The sequence below is a fragment of the Diceros bicornis genome, chromosome 6 (genome assembly GCF_020826845.1).
Source record: "Diceros bicornis minor isolate mBicDic1 chromosome 6, mDicBic1.mat.cur, whole genome shotgun sequence".
Classification (NCBI taxonomy): Eukaryota; Metazoa; Chordata; class Mammalia; order Perissodactyla; family Rhinocerotidae; genus Diceros; species Diceros bicornis.
The window spans coordinates 52,771,448-52,786,851 of NC_080745.1; the positions used below are offsets into that span (position 1 = coordinate 52,771,448).

At 41.2% G+C, this 15,404-nt stretch overlaps 1 protein-coding gene across 1 annotated transcript in view; it reads right to left on the minus strand.

Annotated features, from left to right (window-relative positions):
• PRKG1 (protein kinase cGMP-dependent 1) overlaps positions 1-7,942 on the minus strand; it is a 1,198,754-nt gene extending 1,190,812 nt beyond the window's left edge. The window contains exon 1 of the mRNA XM_058543436.1: positions 7,540-7,942. Within this exon, the coding sequence (XP_058399419.1) occupies positions 7,540-7,805 (266 nt within the window). The 5' untranslated portion in view covers positions 7,806-7,942. The remainder of the gene's footprint in view (positions 1-7,539) is intronic.
• Positions 7,943-15,404: the final 7,462 nt, after the last annotated feature.

Below are 15,404 nucleotides of genomic sequence, written 5' to 3' on the forward strand. Positions count from 1 at the left end.
CTGTTTTTTAATTTGTTTGTTTTTTATACATTGAAGATATGTGCTGCCCTTACCCTTTCTCTGAAAATTAGCATGTGGGAAGAGAAAAGTACGGTAAGCTGAGGGTTTTATTTGGTTGGAATTTTTACTGTAAACAGACCTGGTTTCTACCCAGGGGTTTACAACCTAAGATATAAAAGAATTTTCTATTTTGAGAATTTTTAGCATATGTAGCCAAGTTCCTTGGTGGCTGTGTGCTACATGAAATTAGCTTTATCCACACCATGAGGGCAATGAGAGGAATCAAGAAAATATTAACATTTACCAAAAGGCTTTAGATTTGCTCATTAGACAATAAGGGTATCATATCATTGAACAAACACTCCTACAAATATTTGTAAGAGGCAAACATTCAAGTATTTTTAGGATCCCTATTAGGTTTATAGCAGCATTTTTGCAGCAGTTGAGGTCAAAGTGCCCAAAGAAAGAGATATTTGAGAATTTCAAACACATTTTGAAGCACTCTCTGAATTGGACTAGGAAGGAGGGACGGTTTAAATTAGCAACAAGTCTGCAAGCGTAATTTAAGAACTGTAGTTGTACAATCTTTATCACAAGTAAGAACTTCAAACTAAGCCCTGAGCAGGTAACTACAGCAGACGTCTTAGTGGATTTGCCTGAATAAACAAACGCTCAGTTGAAATCAACACATTCACGTTATCACCTGGCACACCAACCAATGTGCTGTCAGTGCACCATGTGCAATGTGCCAACTGCTATCAACAAAACAAAGCCAATCCAAATCAGCCACCAGTGTCAACATATTAACTTCCTGGGACTAATCTCCCACAATATGTCAAATCAGTATACACACTGGACAGGACAAATTACAGGAAGCGTTTTAAAACTTTCTAGTCAATATAAACTTTATATTGATTGAATTTAAAACTATACTCTCTTTGAAGGTAGTATGAGTTTCTATTTCATTCCTATATAAGAAACAATATGAAAATGTTTAAAATAAAAGCAACATAACGTACACCGAAGTCTGTGATCCACCAATAATGTTTAGTGAGTAGTGTAGAGACAGGTTAAGAGTTTTAATAAAGGAATCTGTTGTTTAAGAACAACAACAAATTAAATAAGGAGATTAGTTCTATCAGTCTTCATATTATAAAACAAATCTATTTCAAAGATTATATTTTCTGGAAATATCCATTTTTCATTAAGCAAGTATTTTAAAGCAATGTAAATTTTCAATCTGAACAATTATTTTATAATTATTTTTAAAACTTTGGGAAATTCAAATTGTATAATATCTGAAACATCTAAAGACATGAAAGATTTTAAAAAGTTAGAGTAATATTTTGAGCAAGAACTCTGTTCTATGGTCTGTTCTCTGTCATGTGATTTTTGCAAATAAAACAGATCTAGCAGGAGTTACAGATGTCAAGCTAAAACAGAGGAACACAGGGACCCAAAAGAGAGACACACAACATGGGCAGATCCAAGAACAAAGAAAAGGAGGTGACAACGATCACTGAGTAAAAGTAGAAGGTAGTACTTCAACAAGGAGCACCAAAGATTCGTTCCAGTTCTGAGAGGCAATATTGGGCTGTGTGCCCAATACCAAGTACAAGCATTTGACAAACCACAGGATGCTGCAATCTATTTTATAACAACAGGCCAAGAAGTAAATCCTCCATTCCACAAGAAACTGATTTGGGCCAACCTAGAGGAGTTTCAGAACAATAACTCCTGTAAGTGTGAAATCCTAAAATGAATAAAGTGGCAATATTTGTGTATGTGTATACATACATGCACCTACACACTTACACATGTGCATATACTTACACATTACTCATACACATAAACATACACATAGGGCCTCTTTCCTCTTCTGGGACCCAACAGCACAGCAGACCAGCAAAGCTAGACTCAAGGTCAGTACTCCTTTTTGACAATTCCCAAACATCTGAGTTTTCACTTTTGTGAAACAGGATATGCTATCCCTGGTTTATCTCAGAGCTCACAGAAACTTCCAAGAGCTACAAGAATCCTAGATAACATAGGGTCCTGAACTCTGATAAGCAAATTCTCAATGGCAAATGAAAATAATTATTCATACTCTGAGCAACTATGAAATCACCTGAAAATCTTATCAAAAGAAGGGGTTTAAATGCACTCTCAGCATCTCCTACACAGCATGGTGAGAGGGCACTGGGAAACAGGCATTCAGTCGGGAAAGCGGAAAAGATATGACATCTTTTGTTTTTTCAGGTCTGTTAGAAATAGTTTCATGAGAGGCAGTCAAGTTTCTAATGAATACACGGTTAAACTTTCAACCTATACAGATATCAATGATTCAAATGGAACAAGAACTCTTCGTACCACAAGTACATTTGGAAAATGGACATGATGCAGAACCCGCACCAACCCCAAAGCAAAGTGAATATGTCTTAGATAATAAGTATAAACAGATGATAAGTTGAAGACATCAATTCACCAACTCTGGTACTGATGCAAAATTAAGTCAATTTAATTAAGAAAATTAACAAAAAAAGAACCCTAAATTATCTTTCTAGTCCCATTTCCGAGATCCTTTAAAAGGCACTTCAGTAATGATTTGCTCAGTTTTCTCATCACTAAAACCAGGGTACTACCCGCCTCCTCTACAGCTTTGACTGAAAGTAGGTGTGAAGTGCTTACGCTCAGAATCTGTCCTCTTCAAAATACATGTGGCAGGACGCAGGATTTTGACAAGCCATCCTGCCTAAAAATCCTCCCCTCTCCGCCTCAGTCAGCCCCCACTTAAACTCGTCATAAACATTACTCATCTGAGTAAACTAAATGAATGTCTTCTGCCAGAAGCTCCTGTTAAAACATTACTATGTTAATCCAGAAAGGATAACTGGTTAACATATTAACACATTGTCGGTTAGTAATAAATTCCTTTTGCTGGTAGGATTGGTAGGGATGAAGAGATTAGCATGACGGGTCCATAATGCAAAAGGCAAAGGGTATAGTGAATGGTGTCCAAAGGAGGCAACCAAGGTCATTGTCACAACTGTGCTATTCATCAGCCTGCCTATGATGTGACACTGAGCTAGAGAAGCTGGGTGAGGAAGGATGAAGACGGAAAAATCGGTAAATGACAATCCCAAGAGCAGGGCTGCCTGAGGAAATTCCAGCCCGGCGCAGCACACCCAAGGTGTGTGTGCTGGATACAAGAGCTCATTAGTCACTTTTTCATGCAGTCAGTTTAGAGGTGGCTCTAAGACTTAAAAAAAAAAAATCCTATTCTAACTTAGGGCAGGTTCATGTCTTATTCAGAAGGATTCACCAGTTACTAAGATGCAACTGGCCGTATTCCAAGGCTATGTAGTGTAGCAGCTTAGAACCTGGGCTCTAAAAACTGCAAGATTTGGGTTTGAAACTTGTCTCTGGCATTTCCTAGCTGTGAGATCTTAGGCAAGTGACTTAACCTCTTCAAGCCTCAGATTCCTCACATGAAAAGCACGTATGTCATGTAGGATTGTTGTGAGAAAACAATGAGCTACTGCAGGTGAAGAGCTTAGATTAGCTATCTTTTTTATTATCATTGCTATTTTAAAGCACTGTGTATTTTTTACACAATTAACAAGCTGCATCCAGAATTCAGCTGATACCCACTCATTTCATTGAACTTGCTTATATCAAAATTAGGCCAAATCCTTGATTTAGTCTAAAGGTTAAACCATACCTGAATCAAATCAGAGATGCAAAAGGCAATACATTTTCTGGGGCATCCATCCCAAAGCATCCATGTCCCAGTGGAAGGAAGTTCAAGTTCCAAATGATGAATTTACATCATCAAGAATCAAGGGATTTGTGACCAGAATAGCTCCAATGGTTTTGGAATACAATCTATTATTCTTGTAATAGAGTAACATTGATTCCAACCTTTGCTTAAGCTAATTTAAAAATGACAACTATGTGCAGTCTTCTCAGCTAACTGGGCAGCCAAAATAAGGAATTTAGATGTGTGTAAAAAATTAAGGGAAAGAATTAAGGATATTAGGTAATTCTTGATGTGGAGTATATGCATGAAGAGAATCAAGAGGTCACAGAAAACTATGTGAGATACTTGGAGTTATTTGGCAGAAAGTGATATATAAATTTAAAATATCATCATCGTCATCCGAAACAGCCTACGGTTTTCAATGATAATCAGTTGATCCCTACTGGGCATTTCTAAGGGGTCTGAAAACAAGTACTGCAATGTCGGATGTTTTCTTTTTAAACATGATCACCATATTGTACACTTGATACTTATGCTGCAAGCTCAGATCTTGCCTTCCCTAGTATAATTTTCATCTAAGCATTCCTTAGATATTTAGATCATTCTTAATGGAGATTGTGCCTTATACCCTCTGTGGACACATGGAAATCTAGCTAATTGGCCTGACTTGATTACAACAGTCGGTGAATTCTCCCATTTCCTTCCACTGTAATACATGCTTAAGATATATTTGCCACCTATTATGTAAATATTTTAAATCGCAATCATTTTCAAAACAGTGGGTATAGGCAAAAGTTCTTTTACCATTCCGTCCACCAAAGAGAATTCCTATACTTTCAAAATATATTTCTTTTCTCATTTGTATAAAAACTGAGTGTCCTAGTAGAGTTTGAAATGAACCCATAGCACAAAGAGCTATCACTCAAATCCTGGTGCAACTGAAATTGAACACTATCTTTGCAATAAACCAGTCTCTTTCAGCCCCAGTAAGCCCATGAAGACAGCATAGCTTTTAACAAAGGACACACGAGGTAATGGAATATCTACTCCCCAAATCCAAATATCTGAAAATTAGAAAATACACTTTTATTTTGAAAGCTTCTTGTTTGCTGTTAAATGTTCTATCTCAGAAATAAACTTTTGAAATTATTCCCTTTCTTGGCCAAAATAAGGTGTCTCGCCAATAATTAAGTTAGTACTGTCTCTTTAAGTGTTAGGATGAGTACCTAATTCCAACGGTTACTATCCTCAAAAGTCTTTAAACTCTAATGAGTCAGCTTGCTGAAAATACACTCCACGGTTCCATTTGCAAGTATAAAACTAAGCGCTGAATGGGAAAAAGTTTACCCTCAGTCCCAGCGTAAATCAGGGCACAGAGGGAGTGGGAAAGCAGTCCAGCAACTTGCTGCAGACACAAACATGCGCTCGATCTCTACTGCGCATGATCCACTCTTATGATGAACGTGCCTACCCCTAACACGAAAATGTTGGGGAGTAGGGGAGAGGGATGGAAAAAGGAGGCGGCTGTGTACATACGGAAGATCAGCCATTTCCTCCCAGTACAGACAAGAACTCCTCTCGTTCCTAGAGAGATTTCTAGTGAGGGAAAATAAAAGTGCCTCTTTGAGAGCTAGCTCCTGAATGAGAGTGGACTCCGGGAGGGAGGGAGGGTTTCCTCCTGTCCCCTGCAGACCCTAGGGCAATCTCTCTGCTGTGAAGCGGCGCTGGTTACTCTTTGAGGGGGCACAGCCCAGACACAGAGATCTGAAATTTCAAAAATGCGATAAAGCCCGAGCCCAGCAGCCCTGGGAGGCAAGCAGCTGCCGGGTGACCGCTGATGAAGTGGCTTCTTAAGGAGGTGGGCAGATTGATTCCAGCTGCTGAGCACGGGGCAGGGCAGCGGCCGCGGAATGCGCAGCCGGGCTGGGGCTGAGGCAGGACGCAGCAGCAGCTTCCCAAGCAAGGGCAAGGCCAAATATTAGCTGTTCGCAGGCTTGGCCTGAGAGAAGGAAGAATGCCATTGTTCCATCCGATAGGGACTTTCAAGGCCGGCTGGGCTAAAAGGTGCCATGTGGACAGTGTCACTTCATAAGTGTAGTGTCACTCAGGAAATCTGAAAGCTGTCCCCTGAGTCTTCTGCTTAGAAGGCGCCTGCACTTCCTAAGGCAAAGCCTTTCTGGCTGATTCCTGTGTTTCCCCCCCAACCCACTCTCAGTTCCTGGCCCTCTTCTAACAGCTCTTAACCCCTGCCCAGCCTCCTTCGCCACCCTCAACACACACCCACATACACACACCCACAAGAGAAGCAGACAAGGAAGGGGTTGCGGTGGAGGAGTGGGGGGCATTGAGAATTCTGGAACTGGCCTGGATGGAGACCAGACAAGAGGACACGCTCTTTAAAAGTGCTGGCCTCAAAGTCAGAGAGCTAAGGGGGAGGGACTGATTTAGGGGTCCCCTGAGGGCCCCAAACTCAGACACCAAGCCATCTAAGAAGAGGGAAGGGGTAAGATGTAGGCGGGCATGAAGGCACGCCTAATGGAATATTCAATATCCTGCGAAATGCACTTTCGGCCGTGCACTTCCAGAGACTAAAAGCCAGTAATGGGCTTTGGAGTCTGTACTTCCTCTCCCTAATGTCCAGAGGCGCTTTAATGCTGCAGCCAATCGATCAGCTTTCTCCGGTGAAGGCGGCGAGAGGAGTGCAAAGGCTTCCTACTTGTGGCCCATACAGCCCGGCCTCCTCTGCACGCCTCGAACGAGCGACATACAACTTTGAACTGGCAGGATTTGGCTCTCAAAGTACCGGGAGGAGGAAAGGAAGGAGCCTGGAGGCGCCCAGAGAACAAACTCCCTCCCTCTTCATCCCAACTTTTCCCGGGAGGGATTCAGAAGCAAGACAAACATGGAGGGGGCATTATCCACCCTAGGACACAGCTGACCAACAGCACGAAATCTGCTTCAGGTGCAAGGTCACCGAGCCACCTCCAAGCCCAGAGCAGCCCAAGGTGTGGCATTTCTGGGAGGGACACAAACAGAGCAAACGAACATCCAGAAAGTGGGGCTTCTTTGCAATTTCTTGCTGACATCACAGTTGCCTGGAAAGTGACCCTGTGGAGAAACCTCCCCGCCACCCTCCTTCCCGGAGGCCGGATCCCTGCAGCAGAAACGTACCTCTGTCCCGCCTCCCTCCGCCCCTGTGCCCTCCTCTCAGGGACCGGGTTCTGGGCAAATTCAGTCCCTAAACTGAACCCAACCCTGTCCAGCCTCCTGTCGCCCCTCCCCGGGAGGCTCCAGCGGCCAGACTGAGCATGCCCCGTGGCCTGGGTCCGTGGGTCCTCAGGCAAGCTCTCAGGCTTGGGGATGGGCAGGGCTCTGTCCCAGCGTGGGTGCCCTCATAGGGGCGCGCGAAGGAGAGACAGCGCGACTACAGCTGGGTGCGAGTGGCCAAGTTAGCGGCCGCGACAAAACTTTCCGCGGTCCTTCTCCCCACCCCCACGCCACAGGGGCGCGTCTCCCCGAGGAGCTCGCCTTTCCCAGCCGGGCAGAGACAAGCACAGCACGTGATGGGCAGAAATAAAAATAAACACTTCCCATTCCCGGGCTGCGGGGGCCACCCCTACTCGGCGCGTGTGGCGAGCAGGGGGCGCCCTGCGCTGACCAGCCCCTGCCGCTGCAGCCCGGAGCCCCCAGCCCCTGCGCCGCCGCCGGACGGGCACTCGGCCCGCTGCCCGGAGTGGTGGCCTGCGCTCTGGCCCGCCGCGCCGCGCCCTGGCGCCTACCTTTCGGATTTGGTGAACTTCCGGAATGCCTGTCGGAGGTCGTGGAAGGACCTGTACGTCTGCGGCTCGGCCGAGATGCCCTGCGCCCTGGTGGTCCGGGGGCCGATGTGGGTGGAGGGCACCGGCAGCACCGACTGGCATTTGTGGAGTTTCCTCTTCAGCTCCTGGATTTCCTCCTCCTTCTCTGACAGCCGCTTTTCCAGCTCTTTGATCCTCTCTTCTTTGAGCATGAGAATCTTGGCAAAGTCTTCCTCCAGCTCGCTCATTTTTTCCCTGAGCCCCTCCGCGAAACTTTCTCTCGGGCGGCTGCGGCGGCTGGGACGGCAGCCGGAGAGGCGAGCGCGGAGTGAGCGAGTGAATGGGGCGCTAAGTACTAGAGCGCAGCAGTGTGCTGCCCCTAATGCGGCGCGAGGAGCCGCTTTCTTCGATCCACTTCTGCTGAATGGACTAAAAGCACCGAGGGGAGGATGAGAAGTCTAAAAGAGATGGAGAGGAGAGGCAGAGTGCTAATCCTCAGCCTCTCCCGGGAATAGGTGATTATCTTTCATTGAGAAACCAATTAGAGCTGCCCTTCCTCCCCTGAGACCCCCTCCCCCGTCCCCCTTTCCCAATCACTCCGTGAGAACACAACACGCGCGCGGACGCGCCACCCCACCGAGAGCTGGTTTCTAGTCTGCAGGGTTGGATCAGAGAGCCTGGTCTTACCCCATCACACAGTAATCACTCCTCCACGCTATATGGTACCAAAAGAAAGGGGTGGGATGGGGGGAAGCTTTATGCCACTTGATCCTTGAAATAGCAACAATTACCATGTGATCTGGCAGATGACGCAGCGCTTGTAACTGGAGCCTAAAGACTTTGTGGTGTGTGTGTGTGTGTGTGGTGTGTAACATTTCATAAATATTAAACTAATTGCCTTTAGACAATAACTTGCATAAATTCATCTTTGTTTCCACCTTTTCTCTTCTGCTCTGGGTGATAAGGGAGGGAGTGTGTGTGTGCGTGTGTTTCTTATTGTGAAGTCCTGTGGTTGTGACCCCAAGTAATAAGAATGACAGGGCAATAGCAGTTCCAGTAAAATTTTTAATTTCCAGAAAAATTTTACTGGAAATAGTGAACTAAAATGGTTGGTGGGGAAGTTGTATGAACATGCATATGGTAATAAGCCAAATGTTTACCAAAAAGAGAAAGGCCAGGCATTGACTGTAAACTTCTTAGAGTCTGGGTTTTATTTCATCTGCTACAGTTAAAATTTGTATATCTAGCGTCCAAATTATATCGCAACATCGTCTTCCACGGTTGTGAAGTGGCCACAGCCACCAGTGCTAAATTGCTGGCTCACCCTACCAGTTCCAGCTGTAGGGAGCAATTGCGTCTGTAATCCATATTTCCCCCTCACCTGTGCATCCATCACCTCACGCTATGGTCAAGGGATTTTTCTACCCATTTGAGCCCGAGTATTGCTAATTCCTATGTTTTCTTTTTTGTATACGTATACATCACAGGGAGCATTTTTCACAACATAAATTACTGTTTAAGAGTCTATCCGGATATGTGGGAGGAGTATTTCTTCAGGTAATGATCAACAAATTAGTAAATCTTTTTTTAAAGGAAAAAAATAGATGCAAGCTAAGATACCAAGGGATTTTCTCTGAAACAGAAAGTTTCCTTAAAAAGAAAGATCAGTGTATAATCACTGGCTACTTATTTAAAAAAAAAATCTTTCTACCTTGTCTAAACCTCTAAGTAAAGGAAAAGCAGGCAGATACTTTGGTTTATAAATAAACCCTAAAATATATTTTATTCTGGAGATTATTATTTACTGTAGTTCTACTCATCTGATTATTTTAAATTAAAAACATTAAACCACCTCTGAATTTCTTAATTGCACCAGATGCTCAGGACTGGCTTTGTCTACTCATATTTGAGAAAAGGTTCTGTTTTGTTGATAGTTACTATTCTGTTGCTTCTATGAACAACTTAATGTCTATAATCCTTCTAGAAACACTCAAAATAATTGACATTTAAAAATAATATATTAGAAAAAAACTTTTATCGCATTCAAAATCTAGGCATAGGTTCAACTTTATTTATGGAAGAGAGAGAAATAGTTTTAAAATGACTCTTAGACAGGTTTTTCAAGTCTTACACTATCTTAAATGCAAATATTATTCAAATATGTTTCTCCTGCTTATTAAAAAAAAGGAACATTTACACCATGATTTCACATTCCCAGCTCAGAACTCTAAATTCATCCCTATCTTCCAAAATTAATCTTATTTTTGCATAAATCAGCTTTAACTGAAAGTAATATTGACACCTAGTGACATTAAATCTTGTCCATTGGCTTAAGAAATGTTTAATTTAGAGCACAAGGAAGGCTTAAGATAGCCTAGTAGAAGAACAAACATTAAATTATTAAAAATCATAGCATTTTAGAGCCGAAAGCAACTTTGAAGATGATCTAACCCAACCACCTCATATTATAAAGGAAGAGAATGAGATCTTGAAAGGTAAAGTCCAAGATCGCCCAAGGGCAGAAGTTTGAATCCAGGATTCCCAATGCCCATACAGGATGCTTTCCCTACCATGCTGCTCCTAGCTTGAAACCTGAAAATCTAGAAATCCTATGATTCTGACAATCTAGTGTTCAGAGACGTGACTTTACCTGTTGTTTGCTTTTACACCTGTAGCAGTGAGTTTCAACTGTCAAAGTAAAAGTAGGGATTAATGAAACCTTAGTTTTTTTTTTTCTTAAAGGAGAAGGTCGCCATCTAGTGCCCTTGGAGAAATCTGCGAAATAAAAATCTTAATCACAACAAAGTGAGGTTATATCCTTCAATACCTGTAGAGTGTTTTCGTGTTCCATATTTTGGAGAAATAAATAAAATATGCTGAATTTTGTGTCAGAAGAAAACATTTTTTAAAAATTAAAAATTTTTAAATCTTTTAGCCACTGGATAATGACAACTGTGATAGTCAACATTTATTGAGTGTTTAATGTGTGCCAACACAGAGCTAAGCCTTGATATGATTAACATTTTAATCCCCGTGACGACTCTATAAGGCAGGTATTATTATTCATTCCTGTTTATAGATGGAGAAACTGATGCTTAGTCAGATTAGGTAAATTGCCTATGGTCACAGTGCCAGATTTGACCGAGGCTGTCTTAATCCTCAGGCTATCTTCTACCTGAAATGCATTAAAATGTCCACTTCTCTATGAGCCCAGTGACAAGCAAAACTAAAAGTTCTTGGTTAATGAGGACACACTAAGTTGAAAATCCTGTGTATACCCAGACAAGTTTCTAAGACTCTGGCTTTTCAACAATCAGCCTTTTTACCAAAGTGGTTTTCCTTATGGTGCTTTGGAGTACATCATAACATTTCATATACAATTTCAAATGTATTTATAAAAATAACATGTACCTTCAAATGTTATAATGGTACTTTGCCTCTCCACCCCCCCCCCCTTGAATAAGGAACACTTTCTAAAGACCCTGAAGTCTTGCAGAAGTGAGTAGCTCATAGGGGATTTCTGTCCTTCAATCCAGGTCAGTGTCATAAGGGGCAATGGGAAGACAGTGTCTATAAAAAATTTAAAACAATAATAAAACTGACTAAAAGAAAGTCTGCTTTTTATTATCACTATATGCCAGGAGTTCCAAACAATGTCAGTGATAAAATACTCCTCCCCCAAAAAGTATTTTATTGGTCTAAGGTCAAGCAATTGCTGTTCAGCGGGTGGACCACTCCCATCGCCCCACCCCTGGAACAACACTGACCTTGGTACATGTTACAAAGATCCAGAACAAAGAAAACAGCCATGTGCAGATGGTTTGAGTTAGGTCCCATGGATGGCAGCAGAAGAAAGGTTTGGGGAAATGAAAGTAGACACAGGGGTCCGAGCTTTTGGAATAGGCAGGGGGAGAAATTCATATCCTCTATTTCCAATAACTTACATCCAAACACTTTTCTTGGTTACAAAAATGACAGTGTTTGTGGAAAACTGCACGCAATACATTTTCCATCAAGGGATGCAATTAGTGAACTAAAGAGTACTGAATTTGGAACCAAAAGATCTATATTTATGTCTCAGCTCTGTCACTTCCCAAGCTGTGTGCTCTTAGGCAGATTCCTGAATTTCTCTGGGCTTCACTTTCCTCCTTTGTAAAACGAGGAGTGGGAATTACCTAGAATCCATTTCACCTTTCCACCTTCAATGATTCTATGGAATTCTGCTTTCTCTGTGACTCACATTCTGAAGTTTTCAGTCTGTTCTTACAGACTGAAACTGTAAGAACTCCAGCTGAGTTTAAAACTTTGAGAAGAAAGAGTTAAGTTGGAGTCTGGGTGGTCCTATAAAGATTACAGTGCTCTTTGTGATTAATAGAAGCTTGGAGCATTTTCAGTTAATTCTACATCATACTAGATGTGGGTTTAACACTGTTGCCTAAACCACGTCCTGGTGTAGTCACACCTGGGACAAGATAAAAGCTTGAAGTCCTGAAACACACCCACAGATGTATTAACTACCACGTAGGACATGAAAGTAGCAAAAGAAGTGTTGCCTCAGTTAAACAAACTTGAAAATTAGTTGATTTCCATCTGCTGAATTTACTTAATGAATCATAAGTTATGTTTTTTTGAAAAATATGTCCCTAAAGAAAAATGTACATGGTAGTGCTTTTTACCACATGATCCTATCGGTATAGAGTTCTTTCTTCATGCTGCATGCAACAGAAAGACCATTGCCTTTTATGATTTTCTGTGATATCTGTTTACAGGTCTGAAAAAACAATTCTTCCTAGAAATTCTGAAAAATAAAACTAAGAGATGATGGTACTTAAATATTACAGAAATCAAATTCTGCAGTATATGAAGAACCTTGGGCCTGGGATATGGAGACAGAGATGCTATTGGACTTCAGGCTGTTAATTTCATCTCCCTGAACCTCAGTTTTCCCACCTATAAAGTGGAGGTATGGATATTAAATTCTTTTGCGCCTGGGTCTTTCAGGCTCAGATTAAGTAAGATGAAAACAAGATGTTATTTAAATGTGATCCTATATAAATAAATATAAATAAAATGGCAATGGATCCCCTGCTTTGATTCTTGGCAGGAAAGTAGCCCAGCAGGGGGTGGAGTGGACAGGCTTAGTGGTGGTGATGGTAATATTTATACTACATTCAGCCTATCATTTACCTATAGTAGGCAGAATTCGAAGATAGCCCCCAAGACTCCCACCATCCGGTGTATATGCACCTTCTCCAGTTATTCAAATACTAATTAAGTTGCTACTGTGAAGTGATTGTGCAGATGTAATTAAGGTCCAAAGTCAATTGACTTTAAGATATGATCAGCTGAGTGGGCCTGACCTAATCAGGTTAGCCTTTAAAAGGGATTGGGCTCTTCCTGGAGACAGGGATTCTAAGTGTGAGGGGGATTTGACTTGAGGGAGATTTTCTATTGCTGCCTTTGAAGACAGAAAGGGCCACATCACAAGGAAGGCAGGTGGAATCTAGGTGCTGAGAGGGGCCACTGACTGACAGCCAGCAAAGAAATAGGGACCTCCATCCTACATCGGCAAGAACTGAATCCTGTTACAACAGCGAGAGCTTGGAAGAGGACCCTGAGCTCCAGATGAGAATGCAGCACAACTGATATCTTGATTTTAACCTTATAAGACCTTGAACAGAGGACTCAGCCATGCTATGCCCAGACTTACCTCCAGAACTGTGAGATAATAAATGAGTCTTTTTTTAAGTCTCTAAGTTTGTGGTAGTCTGTAAGACAACAAGATAAAACTAATGAATTACTCAGCTACCATTAAAAAAATGTCCATTAGGGCCTGCCCAGTGGCGCAGAGGTTAAGTGCACGCGCTCCGCTTCGGCGGCCCCCCCCGGGGTTCACGGATTTGGATCCCAGGCAGGCACCAACGCACCACTTGTCAAGCCATGCTGTGGCCACATCCCATATAAAGTAGAGGAAGATGGGCACGGATGTTAGCCCAGGGCCGATCTTCCTCAGCAAAAAGAGGAGGATTGGCATTGGACGTTAGCTCAGGGCTGGTCTTCCTCACACACACAAAAAAAAGGTCCATTAAAAATGCCAGAAATCATTTACTACCCTCAGAAAACTGATTTCACAAACCAGTCATTTTTAGTGAAACTGCTTTAGTGCATTTCAAATGGATACTTAGGGATATAAAAGTCGTTATAAATTATAAACTGCTTAAAGCACACTGATGACAATACAAGTAGCTTTTTGAGTATGGCAAACTCTCTTCCATAAAAGAAATTTATGTTTAAAGTTGTGCTTATTATGACTAAGTGTAAATCCTCCCAACAATAGGCTGTAGAAAGGATTGGAACCATTCACTACTTTAAATTACTGCAGGGCAGAAATGTAACTAGTTTACTTTGTGTAGTGACCTTGGGCAAATTATTTCATCTGCTGAGCCTCAGTTTTCTCATCTGTAAAAGAACAATAATTCTTTCATAGTATTATGTGTTTTTCATAATGTGTTTGGCTCTGGGAATACACTTAATAACCTTGGATTCTTATTAATTAATTGGGTATTTCTATAGTCATCCATGGAAATTAAGTGCCCCTATATCACACTGTCTTCCAGGTTTAGGTACTAATCAATTATTTGAGAAGAGGGGTAGGGAAAGAATACAAATCCTTTTTGAGTTTAGCTTTTTATTTGACTTGATTTTTTGGTTTGATTTTTAAAGTGAGAGAAACTGGACTCAGCTGCTTGGAACATTTTTTATAAATTGTTTTAAAATTTAGAAAATATGCATATGATGTAGAATTCAAAAAAAACAGAAAAGGATATACAATGAAAGGTAAGTCTCCTTCTCATCTGTGTTCTCCAGCTACCCAGACCCTCTTTATGGAGACAACCATTCACCAGTTACTCGTGTGTACCTCATTAAGTAGTATATTCATATGTAAACATATTTGTATATGAATACATGTTTTTACACAAATTTAACACAAAATATTTAATTTCTGGTTTGTATGTTAGCCTATTGCCTAACTTAGTGTATTATTTCCTGACTTTCATAACCATTAGTCCAATGCAACATGATGCAACTGTCCCATTTTGTGATAACGTTCAGTAACAAGGCAGAAAGACTGCTGAATTCAGAGAATGTGTACCCTTTCTTCACAGAGATGTTATTTATAGTCCTTACCCTTAAAAAATTTGGCGTTTGTTGGTTTATTAAATATTTTAAATAGCAACTCAGAATGGTCTGATATTTTAAGAGAGCAAGCCAAACATTATTACATATGTATGTTTTTTAAGAATATGATAAAATGACCTTTGGTCTTAATTCTCACCACTTGCTTTTTGTTAATGGAGACATTCATCTGTGCTTATCTCAGGTTATTTCAAATTAACAGTTCCCATGTAAAAAAGCTAACAAACCATTACTAGGCATAAGTGGCACTATATCTTGACAGTCTCTCAACCTTTTATAACTATATGATTTTTTTGGTCTCTAATCAAGACTGCATAGTTAGCTCAATAGTTCATTTACTATTTCTGATCCAGTGAAGACACATTTGTTTGGAAATCATTTTCTCAAAATGTCTAGTCATTTGTTATAAAAATAAATTATAACTTGTTTTTATATCTGTAAAAAAAATAGTTCCACTGAACCTATGGTATTCTAGGAGATATTAAAACTCCCATATTTACAGGTAACATTCCAAGTGCTACACTGATTATATTTTTCCCACTTGTGTTATAGAGGGCTCCATTTTAGAAGCCTTAAGGAAAGTGGAAAAGTGGAAGAAACACTCAAAACTTTCCCATAATAATTTTAAATAATTGCATTAGTCACAATGA